Source organism: Eptesicus fuscus, chromosome 6, assembly GCF_027574615.1.
Source record: "Eptesicus fuscus isolate TK198812 chromosome 6, DD_ASM_mEF_20220401, whole genome shotgun sequence".
NCBI classification, from domain to species: domain Eukaryota; kingdom Metazoa; phylum Chordata; class Mammalia; order Chiroptera; family Vespertilionidae; genus Eptesicus; species Eptesicus fuscus.
In genome coordinates, this window is record NC_072478.1 from 30,008,064 (window position 1) to 30,028,327 (window position 20,264).

The 20,264-nt window shown below is 57.5% G+C and overlaps 1 protein-coding gene across 1 annotated transcript; it reads right to left on the reverse strand.

Moving 5' to 3' along the window:
- Positions 1-822: 822 nt before the first annotated feature.
- On the reverse strand, positions 823-16,084 carry APC2 (APC regulator of WNT signaling pathway 2). The gene is made up of 14 exons (XM_008150686.3): positions 15,929-16,084; positions 15,665-15,755; positions 15,381-15,561; positions 12,270-12,378; positions 12,030-12,146; positions 11,189-11,266; positions 10,896-10,994; positions 10,034-10,424; positions 9,367-9,462; positions 7,816-7,955; positions 7,310-7,387; positions 7,008-7,124; positions 6,403-6,617; positions 823-5,779 (listed from the first exon to the last, which is right to left on the reverse strand). Exons 1-14 carry the CDS (start codon positions 16,067-16,069, stop codon positions 823-825), a joined length of 6,810 nt encoding a protein of 2,269 aa, XP_008148908.2. The 5' UTR covers positions 16,070-16,084.
- Positions 16,085-20,264: the final 4,180 nt, after the last annotated feature.

Genomic DNA, 20,264 nt, shown 5'->3' on the forward strand with positions numbered 1-20,264 from the left:
CCCTGGAGCTCCTCCTAGGCCAGGCGTCAGCCCCACCCCAGTCCCTGCAGTTGTGCCGTCCTATAGGTCCTGGGCTTTGTGTGTCACCAAGGTGAACCATATTTGGCTGACTCTCATCCTCCTTCCCACTGCACCTCACCCGCCAGTTGTTCCTGACTCCCTCCACCTACCTCGCTAGTCCCCCTTTTCCTCCTTTGGCCAAAACCAGCACCCACCCCAGCCAGGAGTGGGGATATAGGGTGGCCCCGCATCACCCAGCTATCTTCCTTTGCCCTTCTCTCCTTGCTCCTTCCAGGCTGTTCTGACAGTGCCCCCCTATCCATTAGCCTCTGGCTTGGCACCTAAAATGGAGGGGCCTGTCTCACCATCAGGCTCAGCTATACCCCTCTCTCAGTTCAGCAGTCATCATTAAAAATTACCCAGCTGCCCCTGTAATAATGAGCTTTGTCCTCTGATGGATGCCTCGGGCCTGTGCTGGATGGCACCACCCTGAAGCCTCATCCTCCACCTCAGGTGGATGCTGTAATCTCCCTTGGCTCCCCAGAGATGAGTGTCCTGCTGAGGCTTAAGCGCAATTGGGCTGGGGGTCAGGAGAGTGGTCTCGGCATGTGGGCAAGGCTGGGACTTGAGGTCCAGCATGCAGCCCAATTCCTTCTCTAGTCCCCACAGCACAAAAGCAAGCATGAGATGTGAGGCCGACATGGGCTGGGGTGGGGCTCTGAGGGCGGGGACTCAGGTGAGTAGGCAGTTCCCGGGACCACCCTCAGGACAACCAGATAGCTCGTGGCCAGAGAGGATTTTCCAGAAAACCAGTCCAGGCAACTATTCTAGGAGGTCAGCGGGCACGGGGGCTTTCTCCACAGCTGAGTCAGTGGTGGTGGCCACTACCATGGGGCTGGGCACATAGTTGAAGGGGGGGACTCGGGCTGAGCGACTGGGGGAGCCATGCCGGCTGGCAGCAAAGCCCCCCCCAGCCACTCCTAGGCTCTCATGGGTGAAGGGGGCTGAGGTGGGTGCCTTGGCAGGACCAGGCTTATCCACGTCGCTGCCGAGTAAGGATGTAGGTCCGCTGGCCAGGGCCTGGGGAGGCCCCCTGCTCTCCAAGCTTGGGGATGTGCTGGAGTTGGTCTTGGTGGCAGCAAAATCCTCTGTCTGGACCACAGCATCACTGGTCTTGCGCTGCAGGGGACTGCCTGGGCACTCCTCTGATGAGGTGCCCATGAGCGGCAGGGCGGAAGAGGGCAATGTGCTCCGCAGGATATGTGGCACATCCTCATCCCGGATGCGACGCCAAGTGGTGCACAGTGAGGCCACCCTGGGTAGGGGCCGGGCCTCTCCATCGCTGCTGCGGCGTGCGGGGTCAGATGCGGGACTAGGGGCAGCACCCTCTGGCTTTGGGGCCGTGCTGATATGGGGCAGAGAGGCATAGCGCTTGACTGCCTCCGGCTGGGTGGCCTGCTTGCGGATGGGCAGACGGGATGGGCTCTCTGAGCTAGTGCGCCTTGGTGGCCGCTTACCAGGGCCTGACCGAGCTGTGGGGGGCTGCTGGGGAATCAGGGCCTGTGGGGAGGGTGCCCGCAGTTCCTTGCAGCGGGAGGAACAGAGAAAGACGGTGGGCAGCGCAGACCCGCTACGACGGGGTGAGCCACCCTGGGAGGTGGAGGGGGTGGCTTTGGCTGTGGACAGTTCCAAACGACGTCGGTGCAGCAGGCCTGGTGATTCCTTGATAAAGGTCAGCTGCCGCTGGAAACCCGAGCGGTTGGAGGACTCGCTGCCACTGGACTGGGCCGAGGCCATGCGCACCAGGCCCAGGCGGCCCCCTCGGGCACTTGGGCACCCCTTGGATCCCACCCGACCCCTGGAGCCTGGCTCTGGGGCTGCCCTGGCCAGGGATGGTGGCACCCGCTTGGTGGGCTTCTGCATGAAGGGGATCCGCACAGGTGACTTCTGTGTCTTGTGCTGCTTGGCCAGCAGGGCCCGCGTGGGTGTCTTGGACACCAGTGAGGCCCCGGGGCTGGGCAGGGGCCCCGGAACATGGGCAGCCGGGTGCGACCTCCTGGGCAGGGGCTGGGAGGCAGGGGAGGTCTGGGAGGAGCTGGATGAGGGGGTCTTAGTGAGGCGGGCCGGTGGCGTGGCACTCCTCTGGAGGGGGCTCAGGGCTGCAAGCTCTGAGATCTTGCCAGGCCTGTGCAGGCTTCGAGACCGCTGCTGCCCAGGGCCCAGGGCTTTGGTGGGAGCTGCTGGCTGTGTGGGGCTCAGGGGTCCCATCTTCCTTGGTGTGGTGTGGGGGCCAGGGGTGCCCTTGGGCTGAGATCGGGTGGCCGGGCTGGGCATGTAGATCACTGTTCTTCCTCGAAGCATGGCTGGCATCCCAGGTGTGGTCTTCTGAGCACCGCGCAGCTTCTCTGGGCCAATGGGCAAGCAGGAGCTGCTACTGCGCTGGGCCAGGGTCACATCCCGTTTCTCCGGCCGGGTGGCACTGCTCGCTTGTCCCTTTGCTCGTGTCTGCCGCCCTTTCCTGTGTAGAGAGGGCTGTAGGGTGGAGCCCACTGACAGCCCTGACGCAAGGGACAAGATCGAGTCAGATTCAGATGAGGCCTCCTGAGTGGCTGCTGCTGCGGCCTGGTGCAGCCAGGTGACGATGGAGTTGGCGCCCTCCTGGATGGCGCGCCACTCGACGCTGTCCAGATCTGAGGCATGGTCGGACCCTGCTGCCTCCTCGCCATGCTCCTGCGGCCCCTCTGATTGCTTGTCCAGCCGGGCATCTCGGGGCTTGCGACGCCTTGGATCTGACACCTGTGGGCAGCGCCTGGGCATGGCTGAGCCAATGCAGCGCCTTAGCATCTCCACTTTGGCCCGAGAACTGGGATGGCCATCATTCCCACCTCCAGGGCCCCGGTCCTTGGTGACCACTGGCTCATGGGCTCGGAGCCTGCCAGCCTTAGGCTCAGGCTCAGGCTCAGGGTCGCTGAGGGAGCTGGTGGAGGAGCTTAGGGAGTAGCATGGTGGTGTCTCATCAGCAATGAGGCTAGGCTGGGCCCGGGTGGACATTGTGCCCTTGGGCACAGCCTGTGCCTTCTTCCTGCCAGCCAGGCGCTCCCTCTTCGCTGTCTGGGGAGTAGCAGATGCCCACCGGGAGGGTGTCACCCCCGCCGCTGTAGACAGCTCCTCATCTGAGCCGTTGCTGTAGAAGCAGTACACAGCCTCCTCAGTAGGTGTTGTGAGGCATAGGGACTGCAATGCCCCCTCCCCATGAGCTCGGCCCAGTTGGGGGCTGTTCTTGTCTGCACAAGCTCTTGGGGGCTTTCGGAGGGGCAGCTCCAGCCCTGCCCGGTTCCTGACCAGCCCTCGGACTGGATCCGTTCTGCGGCCTGCACCCCCAGCCCTGTGCCGGTGCCCAGTGGCCTGCCTGGCAGGAGCCTCTAGGCCTGCTGGCTTCTGTCTGTCCCCACACCCACCAGGTGGGTCCCTGGGAGATCCCTGCAGTGTCTCATCGCTGAGTGAGGCCACACTGAAATTGACCTGCGTGCCCTCGGTCAAGTCAGTGCATGAGTTGTCCTCCCGGGCCGGGGTGGGCACCAGCATGTAGACGGGCATGGGAAGTGCACAGCGGCTGGGCACCAGTGCTGAGGCCACCTTGCGGAGCCGGGTGGGCACAGCTGCACCCAGGCAATCCCGCAGCAGCTCCAGCTCCTGGCTGGTGGCAGGTGGTCCTTCAAGGCGACCACTGGCCTCATCTCGACAGCAGTGCCCAGCAAAGTGCTGGCTAGGGCCACCACCCCCGCCAAGTTCAGGGCAGGCTGGAGGCAGCAGCCGCAATTCAACATCCTTCTGCACATAGTGCTCATGCAGGGCCAATGCACTTAGGCTGGAGGCACAGGAGAAGTTTTCATCTGGCTTCTCCACAGTGAAGCGCACACTGCCAGCGTCTAGCTCGGAGGGCAGCCAGCAGCGCTCTCGGCATTCGGCGATGTCCAAGAAGCGCTTTACGTAGCTTTCCCACTGCAGGCTGAAATGGGTGGTTTCATGCTCACCAGGAGGTGGGGGGGCCAGTGGTGGCGTCTTGCTGCGGCTCGGTGGCATGGTCTGCCCAGGGCTGTCGGGCAGCTCGCTGGGGCTGACTGTGCCACTGCCCAGCCCACTGCAGGGGTCACTGGGGATGGAGCTGGCAATGGATGGGCTCTCAAAGCTGCCCAGTGAGCTCACCGAGCTGCAGCGGCTCAGCACCAGTGGTGTCTCCTGCACACAGTTCTCTGAGGAGCTAGACGGTGTGGTGTCCTCCACTCCCAGGCTCCGGCCCCGAGAGGGCACAGGGATGGCCATGGGCAGGGAGGCAGCCCCTGGCCCATGCCAGGCCCCGTCCAGCTCCGCCTCGCTGGGGCCAGCCTCCTCCAGCCCCTCCAGGGACGAGTCACTGTCATCCAGGTCCCCTGCCTCGCTGGGTCCCGGGTGGCCAGCCGAGGACAGTGAGGACAGGGAGCTACAATGGGACAGGCAGAGTGGTGCCGCCTCCGCCACCAGCTTCTCAGGAACCTTGTTCAGGCCCTCTGCAGGTAGCCAGGCGTGTTTCCGGGTCCCAGGGACCGGGAGCCCCACACCAGCCCTGGCAGTGTCCTTGAGCAGTGGCACATGCTGATAGGTAGGTGACAGCTTGATGGTGCGCACACAGGCATCGGTGGCTGCAGCTTCCCGGGCTGCTGGCTTAGCCTGGCCACCCAGCAGGTTGAGATCAAGTTGGCTGGGCCGTGCCTGGCCACAGGGGGGCCCCTCTCGGCGCTTGGCCAATGAGGTCAGCGGGCAGGGCCTTATGTGATCACGGGGACAGTGCCCGTCACTGGTGCTGCCACTGTTAAGGCTGTCATTGGAGAGGCTGGCATGGGCTACCTTGAGCCGCAACAACGGGTGAGCTCGGCCACTGGCCTCCCGCTGCCCACCCTTAGGCCCCCGGCAAGGAGAGCAGGACTGGGCTCGGCCCTCGCGCAGTGCCTCCTGCCCGGGGTCCCCAGAGCTGAGGCTGAAGCTGTCATCAGATGATGTGTGCAGGGCTGAGATGTCCTCCACCAGCCGGTCGATCCGAGCCACTGCCAGTGCCAGCTTGGCCTTGGCCCTGGCTGCCAAGGCTGCCTCCCCACCAGCCTCCTTCTCCACCTCTGGGGCACCGCGATGGGCAGGTGGGGCACGGGCCAGTGCCTGGCCTTGCAGGAAGTTGCTGCCCAGAAAGAGGGACAGCACAGGACTGGCAGGCTCGGCGGTGGCGGCCACAGCGGCCAGGGAGGGCACATCATCATCGTCGAAGCAGCCCGAGTCTGAGGCATAATCCTGGGCCAGCCCATCCAGGTGCCGCAGGGGTGGCAGCGGCTTCTTGGAGGCGGCCTCGGCCTCGGCCTCAGGCAGGTCCTGCTTCTCCAGGTGGTCCAGCGTCTGGGCCAGGTGCCGTGCATCCAGCTCGGCTTCCAGGGCCCGCTGCTTGCGCACATACAGGCTGGGCGCACAGGCACTGGGGGAGATGGCAGTGGCTGCTGCCTGGTATTTGGCAGGTCGGTGAGCCAGCAGGTTGCGCAGGGCAGCAGCACTGCCCATGGCAATCATTTTGTGTTTGGAGTGCACCAGGTTGCGCAGCATGGCCACGGCGCCCAGGTCCCACAGCAGCTCCTGGTCTCGTGGGCTGCGGGCGGACAAGTTCCAGAGAGTGCCGCAGGCGTTGCTCACGATGGTCAAGCTGTGTGATGTCAGGTGCTGCAGCAGAGTCTGCAGGCAGTTGTGGTCCCGCAACACCTGCCTGCAGCACAGAGCGGTATGTCAGGCGGGGCCAACCCTCGTCTTACCAGGAGCAGGGTGGCCAGATTTAGCAAATAAAAATATAAGGCATCCGGCTGAGTTAGAATCTCAGAGAAAAGAATAAATATGTAGTATAAGTCTATCCCAAGTATCGAATGGGATATACTTGTGTTAATTTTTTTACTTAAGAGAAATAATATATTTATTAAATAATTGTAATAATAAGTTAAAAATCCTTATCTTTTAAAATAAAATTTAGTGTATCTTATTTTAGCATAATGTCTCGTGATATTTGGGATAAACATACTATAAATTCTATTTGTTTTTAAAAATACTGGGTATTTGTAAATTATTAAATTAATAAATATTTTATTAACAAATAAAATATTTAGCAAAGTATATCTCATGTAATATTTGGGGGTACTTATATTACAAAAATTAGTCCCTGGGACAAATCAGAACATCCATTTGCCGGAGGACAAACCAAGGCTGCAGCCTCAGTGACAGTTCACTACAGGATAGGTTCTGCCACCCCAGCCCCAGACCACACCTGGGGGTCCCCCTTCCCCCAGCACCCTCTGTGGTGCCCTCTGCCCTCCATGATGTGGGGTGGGATGGACCCACCTGTAGTCCTCTCGGGTGGCGATGAGGCTGGACACATTGCGCAGGATGCCTCCACCGCTCTCAATGATGGCCAGTGAGTTGCTCTGGCACTTGTAGGTCAACGTGCTCACTAGGAAGCCCAGGGCACCATCCACTTGGCAGATGGCTGCCTTGTTCTCCGTGCTGTGTGCCGAGAGGTTCCACAGGGCACTGAGCACACTCTTCAGGGTGGACTCCTAGGAACAGGGGTGGGACAGGTGAAGGTCAGTGGAGGGGGGCCCCAGGCACTGGCCCCACCCACTTGGCCCTCCTCATCAAGGCGCAGACAAAAGGCTGGAAGGAAAGGCACCCAAATACATTTTCAAATAAAAGTGAGAAGTAATAAAACTGGTCTTCACAGGATCTCTGAGTTGAAGAGATGGAAACCCCAGGCCTGTCTGAGGACCACCTGGTAAGCTAAGAGGTAAGTTGTTTGGTTTGACTTCCCTCAAGACAGAGAACTCACCACCTGCTGCCAGTATCTCCCTGTCCTGTGGCTGGTATTAAGCAGCCATGGCAGTGCCCTCTCCCCTGGGTCTCAGGTGCATTCCTACCCCCCTACTCTGTCGTGCCCCTTCAGTGCCTACCTTGGAGGCTCGTAGGACACACTGCATCAGGGCGGTCATGCTGCCGACCTCCCTCAGTACCTTCTTGCTGTTGATGTCAGCCCGCCAGGACAGGTTGCGCAAGATGCTGGACACCACCTGGGTCAGGGCACAGGGCGGGCAAGATGGGCCCAGGGCCCCCTGCCCTCAACCCCACATGTGGTGGGGCTGCAGAGAGACTGAAGGGGATGCCCATCACACCCACAGGAGAGGAAACTCTGTCGTCAGGGGCCTTGGACACTCAGCAAGGCTCTCCCCATGCCCCACCCACTCCATCCAGGTACCTGGTGAAGATCCTCGCTCTCAGAAGCCAGTTGGGCCACGATGGCCTCCATGCTGCCACGCCGGGCACATAGTGTGGCCTGTGGGGTGCCACAGGAAATTCATGCCATGGCCAGTGGGGCAGGAGCCATGAGGGACACCACGCCCCACCTTCAGGCTTTCTCCCTGAGCACCTACTATGTGCTAGAGCTAAAGCCTCAGCATCCCATCTCACCACTATGGCAAAGGGATAGCAATCACCCTGTTGCTTTGATGAGGAAACTGAGGCTGAGACAGGTGCAGACACACAGCCTCCTCCAGCCCAGAGGCCCCACTCTCTGCAGCAGAGCAACCAAGAAGATGGTGGCCTGGCCAACCGAATCCAGCCACATCCCTCCTTTCACGGCCCTCTCTGGGCCTCAGTCTACCCACCTATAAATTGAGGACAACTTTCCCCACCTCTCAGGGCTGTTTTGAGGCTCAGACAAGGGTGGGGGGAGCATTGACGCCACCTGCCCACCCCAGGCACCTTGTTGGCGACGTCCCCAAAGGTGAGGTTGGTGAGGGTCATGCCAGCATATCTGCGTAGGGCAAGGTTGAGTGGGTCCTGGGTCATCTTGTGCATCTCATAATCCACCTGCAGTAGATCTGCCACAGCCTGCAGCCCACCTATGGGGACATGGGAGGGTGCACAGGGAGGTGCAGGGGGGCACCCCAAACGAACCCCAGCCTTCCTCCCAACCTCTGCCCATTCCATTCCCCTGCTTAGGTGCCCTCCCTCCATCCTACTCCCAGGTCTGCTCTCCTCAAGCCCACCTTTGAAGCCAAACTCCAAGGATACCTCCTCCAGGCAGCCTGCGGCCAGGCTGGCATGATCCCCTGGATTCTCTGTGACCTCCACACCCACCTCCTTTCACATTTCCATTCACACTTCTTCAGCTTCTAGGCCTTTGCATGTGCTGTTCCCTCTCCCTGGAATGCTTTTCCCTGCTATTTGCTCAGGTTCCTAGCTCCCTTCTGCTCTCAGGTCACGAAGGCCCTCAACACCCTAAATGAAAACCATCCCAAGACCATTAGACCTCCAGCCTCTGATGATTGCCACACACACAGTTTTTTAGTCACTATGAAAACTAGACTCTCACTTTACAAAGAGTAAGCAAACGTGGGGGGAAATGGTCAGGGTGAGTAGAAGAGAAAGAACTTGTGCCCAGCCAGCATGGCTCAGTGGTTGAGCATTGACCTATGAACCAGGAGGTCACGGTTCAATTCCCGGTCAGGGCACATGCCTGGGTTGCAGGCTCATTCCCCAGTAGGGCACATGCGGGGGACAGCCAATCAATGATTCTCTGTCATCATTGATGTTTCTATCTCTCCCTCTCTGAAATTAATAAAAATATATTTTAAAAATATTAAATATATATATTTAAAAAAGAAAAGTATTAACTTGCAATTCAAATACAAGGTGCCCTTCCTGCTTCACTGAGCAAAGACAACAGAGGCAATTTGTGCATTTAGGGGCTGGGGCTGTTGGACACTTCTGTGGTTTCCAGATGTGGGGTTTTATTTGGTTTGGTTGCTACCTTCCTAGTCTTTCTGCATCTTTCTGAATAAATCCAGCCAGAGGATAAATTCCCCAGCTGAGAAATGAATGACTTGAAAGGTAGACACTCTCATCAGTGTCTGCTTTCTTGTCACGGTTGCGAATGCCCATTTCTGTGCAGGCAGACAACAAGAGATCTGATAAACCTTTGAGTGTGTGATCATCTGCTGAGTGAGAAGCAGTATCTAATTTTGTAGTAACTGGAGTAAAATTAAGCACATTGATGAGATTTTTGTCCATGTTTCGATTACTTTAAATGATATTATAATGCACTTAAAACTTCACAAGGTCTCCCCCACCCCAACAACTCTGATTCTGTGTATTAAGTTGGACCTCTCACCTTTGCTCTTGGCTTCCTGGCCACTTCCCTATCCTCTGAGCCCAGGACCATTAAGGCTGAAAGCCTGCCCTGGGCTGAATGAGGCCCAGAAGCCTCAGGCCAAATGGAGGGGACACGGAGGAGGTGAGGGGTGCACTCACCCAGCTCATTCATGGCACGGCGATATTCCTCATCGAAGGACAGCTTCATCACCGCACACGTGGCCTGGCAGATCTGTGGCTCAATGGGGACTGGGGCTGTGGGCCAAGGGACCAGATCAGAGCCGTTCCAGTCCAGGAAATTACCCCTGTTGAGTCCCACCCGTCCCTGCCTTCACCCCCACAAAGACCCAAGCTCTGCAAACCACTGCATGCTTGGCACCTGAGGGGTCACTCCCAGAGCAGTGCCTCCTTTTCTAACTCTTCTTAACATGAATAATAAGGTGCCTGCCTCACCCAGAGCTGAGACACGAGATGAAGTTGTGCTGGGTGCTCAGGACCTTTGGGTGGTGCTTTTGTCATAGATTAGCTTTGTGATCAGCTGCCCAAACTAGGAATCTCAAAGACAGCACCCATATTTCTGGTTACACACAATCCATCCATGCATTCAATGACTGTTTCTTGAGCTACCCTGCAACCAGGGCACAGGTTGCTGGTGGCTCTTTTTGCCAGTCTATGATGATAAAGTCGCCATAGGCTTCAGCCCACACATGACACAGAGAAAGTTCACAGAAAAGGCCGGTGGCTGCTAATGAAATCACCCTGCCACCCCGAAAGCCCAAGCTCTGTGCCCATTGCACAAAGGTGGCCAGGGAGGCTGCACACTCACCGCTGCCCACCCCGCCTCCCTTGGTAGTGCTGTCCTGGGCCTGCAGCCAGTCCCAGCAGGTCTCACAGTAGGCTCGGATCTGCTCCAGCACGTGCAGGACACGCATTTCCTTGCGCGCCAGGCCCTGGTCTGGCTGGGAGAAGACAATGTTGTGCAGTGCTGCATTGGCACGCATGCGTGCGTCCTTGGCTCCGGGCACCCCAGCGGTCCCATTGCGACCCCCAGCCCCGGCCTCTGTGCCATGCAAGATCTGCAGCAGCAGTGGCAGGCAGCCTGAGCGGCGCATGGCCACACAGCTCTCAGGAGAACTGGACATGGCGAGTAGCGTGCGTGCTGTGTCCTCCTGGTCCCGTGTCGCCAGCATTGACAGCAGCCAGAAGACCACCTCCACCTGTGGCAGGGGGAGGGTGACAGCGATGGATTCCACCTGGCCCCAGTCAGTGTGTCCACCCTCCCAGCCAGGGCGACCCCCATGCTCTGGGTGATCCACCCTAAACATGGTAGGAGTCCTGTGACCCCGGCCCAGGAGAATCACCTCCTCACCCCCACCACCCTCACCTTGCATCCCCCATGGGCCACCACACACCCGTGGGGAGATGGATGAGAGGCCTCAGTCATTGTGGAGATGCCCCCAGCCCATGAGGACCAAATGCCCACTCCACGGCCCTCACCGGGTACTTCTAGGGGTAGCCCTACATCTAAGTCTAGAGTGCTCTCCCAAAAACATAGGACAGGTATCCCTGCCCACCTCACCGGGCCCCAAACCACGTGCTGACCCTACCAACCTCACCGCACCCTAATCCAGCTGGCTTTCCACTCCCCACCCTGCCTCTCAGATCACCGCAACTAGACTCCCCCTTACCTTGCTGTTGCCTGGCTGAGGGGTACCATCCTCAGGGTGCACAGGGACCTTAGTCTCGGGGTCCTCATCCACTGGCACCGACTTTACTGCCAGCAGGGCCTGTGAAGAGAACACCAGCCTGGGGGTTATGGGAGCACCACAGAAAGCACCCTAACTGCTGACACTGGCCACACTCCATGATGATGTGGTGGAGGCTCCACCTATACTTATACTCTGGGCAGGGTCCTCAGGGTACCCTCCTTCCCTGGGGTCATCACCTCCCCTGAGGGCCCTGACTCTGCTCCTCCCAGGACCTGAGGCTCAGTCTGCTGCACCCGATCCTGCGCAGACAGCAGCTCCTTGTCGATTTGCTCCAGGCGAGAAGCACGGATCTAGTGGGAGAAAGGCACACATAGCTTGCTGTGACTGACCAGGTCCTGCTCTGACCCTGCCTGCTCCCTGACATAGCTCCGCCCACTGTCCTAATCCACCCACCTCTGATTTTGCCCACTCGCTGATTTGGCCCTGCTCACTCTTCTAATCCCACCCCAGATCTGACTCTACCTACTCTAAGGTATGGCCATTCCCACTGTCCAAACCCCACCGGTGGTCCTAACTCCACCTACTCCTTGATATGGCCCACCCATTCTCAACCCTAGCTTGATGTCTGACTCCACTCACATCTTGCCCCCACCCATGGTCCAAGCTCCCTAGTCCAGGCTCTGACTCCACTACTCCATGATTTGGTCCTACTCACTGTTTAGACCCTTCCTCATCCTTCTATCCCCGCCCCCTACTTAGGCCCTATGCTAGACCTGCCTACTCCCTTATTTGGTCTCATCCCTATTTAGATCCCACCCATCCTTCTAGACCTACCCACTCCCTGATATGTCCCCACCCACTGATCAAGTCACCCACTGTCCGCCCTGGCCTCTGTTCTCCACCTCTGAGCCTGGCTCTGCCCTTAACCCCATCTGGCTACACCCACAAACAGCTCTAGCCTTTGGCTCCACCGCCTGAGCCAGACCCCGCCCACAGCAGTCACTGCCCTCCATCCCAAAGGCACATTACTCCGCCCATTAATCCAGACTTTTCCCACATTTCTCCGTTCCTCCACTACTAATAGCCTCGCCTCGGCCCCGCCCACCGCCGCACCTGCGCCCGCTGCACCATCTCGTCAGAGGTACCAAAGCGCTCTTCCATTAGCGTTCGGATGTGCTGGGACTCAAACTCCAGCTGCTGCCGGATCAGGTCCATCTGCATGGAGAACTGCTGGGAGGAGTGGGCAGGCCGAGGTGAGGGTCTGACCGGCCAGGGCCTGGGACCTGCCCGCCACAACCCGGGCCACGGCACCCTTCCCCCGCACCCTTCCCCCCCTCCTCCCCGCGTGCTCACCGTCTCCACGTGCGGGAGCTCCTCCAGGCGCTTGGACAGGCCCTGCAGCTGGGAGTAGTACCAGAGCTTCTCCTTTTCCTCCTTCTCAATCTCATTCAACAGGAAACACCTGAGTGGGCCCGGCCCGCAGAGGGGGAGCCATTATTACGTGTGGTTTATTTTGATTTTAATGATCGCTTGTTGAGTGCTTAGTGTATGGTAAGCATGTCAAACTCAAAGGCTAACACCGGCCAAATAAACAAGGTTTAAGTTTATGTGGGCCGCAAAAAAAAAAAAAAAGCTTCAATTTTCTTTTTTTTTTTATGCCTTTAAAAAAAAATTTTTTTAACTTTTATTGATTTCAGAGAGGAAGGGAGAGGGAGAGGTAGAAACATCAATGATGAAAGAGAATCATTGATTGGCTGCCTTCAGCATGCCCCCTCCTGGGGATTGAGCCCACAACTTAGGCATGTGCCCTTGACCAGAATCGTACCCAGGATCTTTCAGTCTGCAGGCCAACGCTCTATCCACTGAGCCAAACCGGCTAGGGCCAAAAGCTTCAATTTTCATAGAAACATAGGTTTATTTAGATAGAGACATGCTGAATACAAAGGGTTGAAATAAATGAGTAATAGTTAACTCATTTAATAAACATTTTAATAAAAATTAATCTTTTCTCTTGAATATTAACCTACCAGACACTGAATAACTGCACAAATTAATAAGCATAATGCAAATAAACCTATTTTTCTTGTTCTCCAAAAGCGAAATATTTCTTGTTGTGCACACCAAACAAGTCAGTACAGGACTAATGATGTGGCAATCAGCTGCTAAAATATTTGCTGCTAGTATTAGTGGAGAGAAATGGTGGCCTGCTGGGGGGCGGGGGTGGGGACTGCTGCAGAAGGTTGGCTGTGGGAGCACACTGACCACCAGGAGGCAGCTCCTGCATTGAGCATCTGCCCTCTAGTGGTCAGTGCATGTCATAGCAACTGATCGACTGGTCGTTCAGTTGCTTAGGCTTTTATATATATAGATCTATATATATATAAAAGGCTAATATGCAAAATGTCCCCTCAGGTGTTCGACCGGGAGACCAGAAGTTCGATCGCTTGCTCTGACGTGTGCTGACCACCAGGGGATGGTGCAGAATGAAGGAAGGCCCTGGCTGGCAGCCAGCAGCCAGGGAAGGGAGGCCCCGGCCAGCAGCCAGAAGGCCCCGATCGGCCCTGATCACTGGCCAGGCCTAGGGACCCTACCTGTGCAAGAATTTTGTGCACCAGGCCTCTAGTCTATCTATATATACATATATAAAAGCCTAAGTGACCGTTATGACCAGTCACTATGATGTGCATTGACCACCAGGGGGCAGGTGCTCAACACAGGAGCTGCCCCCTGGTGGTCAGTGCACTCCCACAGGGGGAGCACTGCTCAGCCAGAAGCTGGGCTCACGGCTGGTGAGCGCAGCTGTGTGGCAGGAGCCTCTCCCAACTCCACAGCAGCACTACTGAGCAGCAGCAGCAGGCACAATAGGCCAGGATGAGCGCAAGTGGCTTGGGCTCCTCCCTGGCCGCCTGCCGCTTGGCGTACTGCTACATCCCTCAGAGGAAGTCCGACTGCCGGTTTAGGCCCAATTCCCAGGCGGCCGATCAGGCCTAAACGGGCATTCGGACATCCCCCGAGGGGCCCTGGATTGCGAGAGGGCACAAGCCAGGCTGAGGGACCCCTCTGCCCCCCGCACAAATCCGTGCACCGAGCCTCTAGTTATGTATAACAGGATATTATAAAAATTAAGTTACGAAATTTTTATTAAAACATTTCTTACATACCGTTATATTGGCTGGGCTGCAAAAATATTCGTTTTGGGCCACGAGTTTGACATGCTTGGTGTATGGCCAAATTTAACAGGCAGCATGGCAAAGCCTTGCCTTTGGTGCTCCACTGAACTAGGGATGGATGGGTGGAGCACAGAAAGTTAATTAAAAAGAGAAGGTAGCCCTAGCTGGTTTGGCTCAGTGGATAGAGCATCGGCCTGCAGACTGAAGGGTCCTTGGTTCAATTCCAGTGAAGGGCACATGCCCGAGTTGCAGGCTCGATCCCCAGTAGGGTGCATGCAGGAGGCAGCCTATCAACGATTCTCTCTTATATTTGATGTTTCTCTCTCCCTCTCCCTTCCTCTCTGAAATCAATTTATATATATATATATATATATATATATATATATATATATATTATTTTTTTTAAAGAGAAAGAGAAGGTAGTTCCTTTGTAAATTCTGATTCTCAGAGAAAGACTCCGAGGTGGGCGCTAACACCTCTCCCAAACTCGATAATCTCCCTCCAGGCTACATAGAGGAGGCTTCAAGTTCAGATTGCTCCAGTTGCAGTTGCAACAGATTTGGCTCTGCCCTTAACCCCATCTGGCTGCACCTATGCTCTGGGTGATTCACCCTAAACATCTGATTACTTTAAATGATATTATAATGCCCCCAAACCGAAAACTTCCCAAGGTCTCTCCCTCCCCAATAACACTGATTCTGTGTATTAAGTTGGACCTCTCACCTTTGCACCCTGTGGGGAGACATTGCTATTTCCACCCATTTTACAGAGCTGAAGTCTGAGGCTGGGAGGGGCTAGGGGACTTGCTTGACATCACACAGCAGCAGAGCATGGACCTCCAGGTCTCTCTGACCCCACACAACCCAGCCAAGCTGAGCTGCGCGCCTGGACCCTGCCTCTCTCTGCTGCCCCCTCCCCTCCAGGTTTCTTGGGCTGCAGCCCTTTCTTCACAAAGACTGCTTTGAGCCCCTCTGGCTCCAGGCCTAACTCTGAGCCCTGGCACTGGACACAGCCCTGTCCCTGGTGATGACTGGGTGTTGGGGACCCCTGGGGACGTCTCTCAGGAGCCCTCCCCTCTGTCAGGAAAGTCCCCTCCTCTTTGTCCTCCAGCTGAGGTCAGCTGTGACAGGAAAGTGGCTGGAGGAGCCACAGAAAGCTGGTGCCTGAAGTGGAGGCTCAGAAGGTGGGTAGGACTGGCTTAGTGGGTGGTGCACATGCTGATGGGCCAATCAAAGGGCAGAGACTACAGGGGTGGAGTCTGGCTGGGGAGCGGGGCCAGTGGTCAGTTTCTCACCGTTCTCTGTCCAGTTCCTCCAGCAGCCGGATGGTGGCCCGGCTCAATTCCCCAAAGCTGTCCTTGGAAGTCCCGGAACCATGTACTGGGCTTCCCTCAGGGGTTCGGGCAGCAGGCTCAGGGCCCAGGGCTGGGGGCTGGAACTTGAGGTTGTACAGGCTGGTGATGTCCATCTGCAGGGCTGGATGGGAATGGAGGGAGAGGGCGAGGTCAGCACCCCTCCTTGTCCCTCCTCCTCCCAGCTCACCCACTGTGTAGAGGGGGCCCCAAGGCTGGCCCCTCACCTTTCAGCTGATCCAGCACCTCAGTCTGCCCTGAGGACACCAGCACTCGGGCCTCCTGCTCCAGCTTACCCTGTAAGTGCTTCAGTACCTCCTGGAGGTGGGGGCAGGAGAGAGTGCTGGTTGTCATGGCCACTTCCCTGAGCTGCCCCAGCGCCAACCCCCTGTGAGTTGCCCTTGACCCTGCCTGCCCATTTCTGGGGTCCAGTGCCCTAGTGTTTGTCCCTGTGACCCAGGCCCATGTCCTCTGCCCAGCCCCACCCCCACCTTCATGCCAGATGTCTCTGTCTCCAGCTTGGACAGGTGGCTTGAGTTGTCTCGAAGCTCCTGCCTCAGGTGACTGTTCTCGGCCTTCAAGGCTTCCACTTGCCGAACCAGCTGTTCATAGGGTGCCACGGAGCTCGTCATCTTTAGCTCCTGCAGCACCTGTAGCCACAGGTAACATGAGGCTCTGAGGAGGGGGTAACCCCGGACCTAAGCCCTAGCCCTCCCACCCAACCCTGGAGCTGGGTCCCAGGTAGGAGAAGCTGCAGGCAGGATAGTGCTGGCCCAGGGAATCCTAGGGACAGATGGTGTGGCAGATGGAGTGACAGACAAAGGCAGGAACAACAGGAGAGAGAGACAAAGCCATCAGACAGGTATTCAGATAAACAGACAACCCGAACACCCAACTGACCAACAGACAGATACAGAAAGACTCCCATTCTCACAGCTGGGTTCCTGGACACATGTGCTTATAAACAGCCAGCCAGCAGATGGACAGCCAAGACTCTGACAGTCTAACCCAGCAGATGGACTAGCCAGCTCAGTGCCACCAGGCTTGCAGCCAGAGACAGACAGACAGACAGATGGACAGCCAAGACACTTTCCCTGCAGCAATGTAGCTGCCCGGAGGCTGGGTGGACAGACGACCCACTGATTCAATTGGTAGACAATAAAAATGTCATGAAGGTTCTAAGAAACCAATGGACAGGCTGACAGAGGAGCTCCAGGTGATACAAGCCTGCTCTGGTCACCCTGGGATTTGGGAACCCAAATGCTCTGCAGCCCTCACAACCCCTCCATCAGCAGCTGGATCTGGGTAGCTACCTGTGTGGCCCAGGGGCCCTGCGGTCAGCCCTCTGCCAGCTCCAGTGGCCCCCCAGCACCCCAGGCCTCATCCCTGGGCTCCACCACTGCCACCTGCTTTGTGTGTCTGGCTGTCCTTTCTTGCTCAGGCCCAGCCTTCTCCCTCTGTCCAGCAGGCCAGTATCTCCTCCCTCAGCTTGGCACTCCTGCCAGAGCCTTCCTGCCCCACCACCTTCTCTCTTTGTTCCCTTAACATCAGCGCTCCCCCTCCCTCTGCCTTTGTCTGAGGCTCACCAATAGCAGCCCATCCCCTCTGCCACCTCCTCCCTGGGAGCCCCCTCCCCCTGCCCACCTGTGTCCCCTCCCCAAATCAGCCAGCCCTCTTCTGCCCATAGGGGATACCCTTCTCTCCCTCCCCGACCTGGCCACACTCATTCACTTGCTCATTCATTTTCCTCTCTCTCTTCCGACCCCTAGAAGGTCCTTGCTCAACCTGAAGTCACCAAGGACACAGATGGGCTTGGAGTAGGGGTTGGGGGCTCTACCCCAGGTGGGGGGATAGGTCAGGCATTTCAAATTGGCTCCGAGGACCTACTGCATGCCTGGCTCTGTCATTTGGCTTCCTTATCATAGTCCCGGATCTAGAAGGACAGACAAGGAATAGCTGTAACCTAGACATTGGGCATGCTCAGACAGGAAATGCTGGAGGCACATAGGCCCTACCCCCTCTGCTGAACTCAGTTCCCCCATCTGAGGAATGGAAGGAACTCAGTCTGCCAGGCCCATCTAGTGGGCTGATGTGAGGGTTAGGAGGAGGAACAGTAGTCACTCAGCAAACACAAGTCACAGGTCAGACTGGGAGATAGTGTGTCAGGTGAGGGAGGCCAGATGCTTGGGGACCACAGCCTTTGCCTACCACCCTAATATCAATCCTGCCCAAGGCTCAGTCAGGGGTCCCAGCTGAGAATGAGGCCTGGGATTGTGGTAAGGTCCCTGGGATCTGGCTGGAACCCTGTTTCCTGACTGAAGCCATCATGCTGTACCTAGCCAGGGGAAGCACTAGGTTAAGCACAAACCCCAGCATATCCCTCCCATTTCCTAAACCCAAACTTCCTTCCCAAGCATCCCCCCAATACACACACACACACACACACACACACACACACACACGCCACCCTTCACCCTTGCAGGGCCAGCAGAGCCAGCTTGGGATTCCTTCACTCCCCCTGCCACTACTGCACCCTCATTAGACGGAGCTTGGCAACATGGCAACAAGCCCACCCTCTGGGTTCTCCCACATTCAGTCCTGGGTCCTCACCTCCATCCACTCTCTTTTTAAAAAAACATATTTTACAGAGAGGAATAGAGAGAAATATCGATGAGAGAGAAACACCGATCAGCTGCCTCCTGCACACCTCCTACTGGGGATGTGCCCGCAACCAAGGTACATGCCCTTGACCGGAATTGAACCTGGGACCTTTCAGTCTGCAGGCCGACGCTCTGTCCACTGAGCCAAACCGGTCAGGGCTCCATCCACTCTTACCAGCCCCTCAAGCTTTGCCCAGCTGGGCCCTCATTCTCCCCACATCTCTCCCATCAGAGAAGCCTCGCTGGCCTCCCATAGTCCACTTCTCATTCACAGACAGACAGAAACTTTGAAAGTGCTGGTCAGACTCCATTTCTCCCTGCTTCAATAGCTGCCATGGCTCCCCAGTACCCTCATCATAAGGCCCGTCTCCTCCATATACACTCCACTCTCTTCCCCCAGGTCTTTGCACATGCCGTGCTCCTGCCTGGATCACCTTCCCTGACTTGCCATCCTTCACAGCACAGCTTCCTCAAGGAAGCCCTCCTGCCTGCCCTCCACCCACCAGGAGCCTCCTGGGGGCCTCCCTGAGCTATGTCTGTTACCAAAGGAAAAGCACTAACAGCTGGCGGTTCCTCTAATTAAGGAATGAATGGCCAAATATCAGCGGAAGGTATAGCCCAAATGTAGCCCAAAGGGGCCCTTCTCTTTCCCTCAATCCAAACTCCCACTTACTGAGGACTGACTCCCAGAGAGGTGCAGCCCACCCCAAGGCACACAAGCAGGCTGGGAGATCCAGGTATTGAAGCTTGTGAGTGGATGTGTGCGTGGGACCCACCGCAGCGACGCAGGTGCCCACCTCTTTGGGACTCAGTTTCCCCTCCGGCTCCACCCTGGAGACGCAGAGGCTCCAAAGCGAGAGCGGACCTGCGCAGCGGAGAGAAGTGGGGGGAGGGGACAGCCTGGAGACATCCCCGCAGAGGCGGCGGCCGCGCCCCCTACCCTCAACCCAGAAAGCGCGCCGCTTACTTATCTTACTCAAGCTGGGCTGGGCTGGCGGACACCCACGGGCCTGGGTCCCCCTCCCTCGGCGCAATTCCGAGACCCCGCCTGAGATCCTGGCGCTCCTGGGCCAGGGCAGCCACGGGGGCGCTGGCTCCGGGATTCCGGGGATCTTGGCGGCGTGAGCAAGTGGCTCAGGGGAGGACAAAGGCCGGTGCGGGCCTGGCAGGCGGCGCCGCCACTCAGGGCGCTGGGCGAGACCACCGCGAGCGGGGGAGGATGCGGGATGCGGGATGCACGCGAGGCGGCCAATGGAGGCGCGGGAAGACGGGCTGGTGCCATGGCAACAGCCAATGGCGGCCCGGGGCGGGGACCGGCGGCGGCCGCGGGGCTTCTGGCCTCCTCGCGCGTTCAGGGGCTGCGTGTGCGGGCGTGGTGGTGGGGGAGATGAAGCCTCCAGTGAAAGGGGGCGCCTGGAGAACCAGGACCCCGTGTCCCCCACAGCATTCCGGGGTGAAAGGACTAGAATGTCCCACGGCAGGATCAGCATAATTTGAGAGTAAAACATCCAGGCTTGAGTGTTACATCAGAATCTTGCTGAGGGGGGAGCTCCCGGGGCAGGGGCAGAAGCAGGGCGCCGGTCAGCCTCCTCCCCTGGGATTCGGCCCAGCCTTGTGTGGATGGGTCAGGGTGAGACAGCGCTTAGGATCCAGGCTGAATGAAACCCCGCTGCGGGTGGGGGAGGGGGAGCATGGGGATGGTCAGGCATCCTGGGGAGCGCCTGGGACCCTGCATTTCTCCCCATTTTTTCTTGTCTCCCTGGCAGAGCGACAGCTCCTCCATGGGCATCTGCCTTGACTCCGTGTCTTCCCCCACATCTCTCAGTTTCTCTCCATCTACCTCATCTCTTTCCCCCTATGTCTCTGTACCTCACCGCACCCCTAATTCACCCTCACAGAAGGGAAACCAGAAGAGGGAGGAGTCTGGGGTCTCAGGTATACACGTCCCCAGTCCCCAGCTGTCTCAGATCCTTGATGGGTCCATGGAGACCACTAGAGGATTTAACACCCGCAGCCAGAACCTGCAGCTGCAGCCCAGTCATTCCTACTGCTGACATGTGCACACACTAAAGGATGGAATGCGGATGTGGGGCCTACCTCTGTCTTTTCCTGGCTTCAGGGGCCAGGGAAAATTGTTCACTTTGAGACCCTCAGTTTCCCTTCTGTG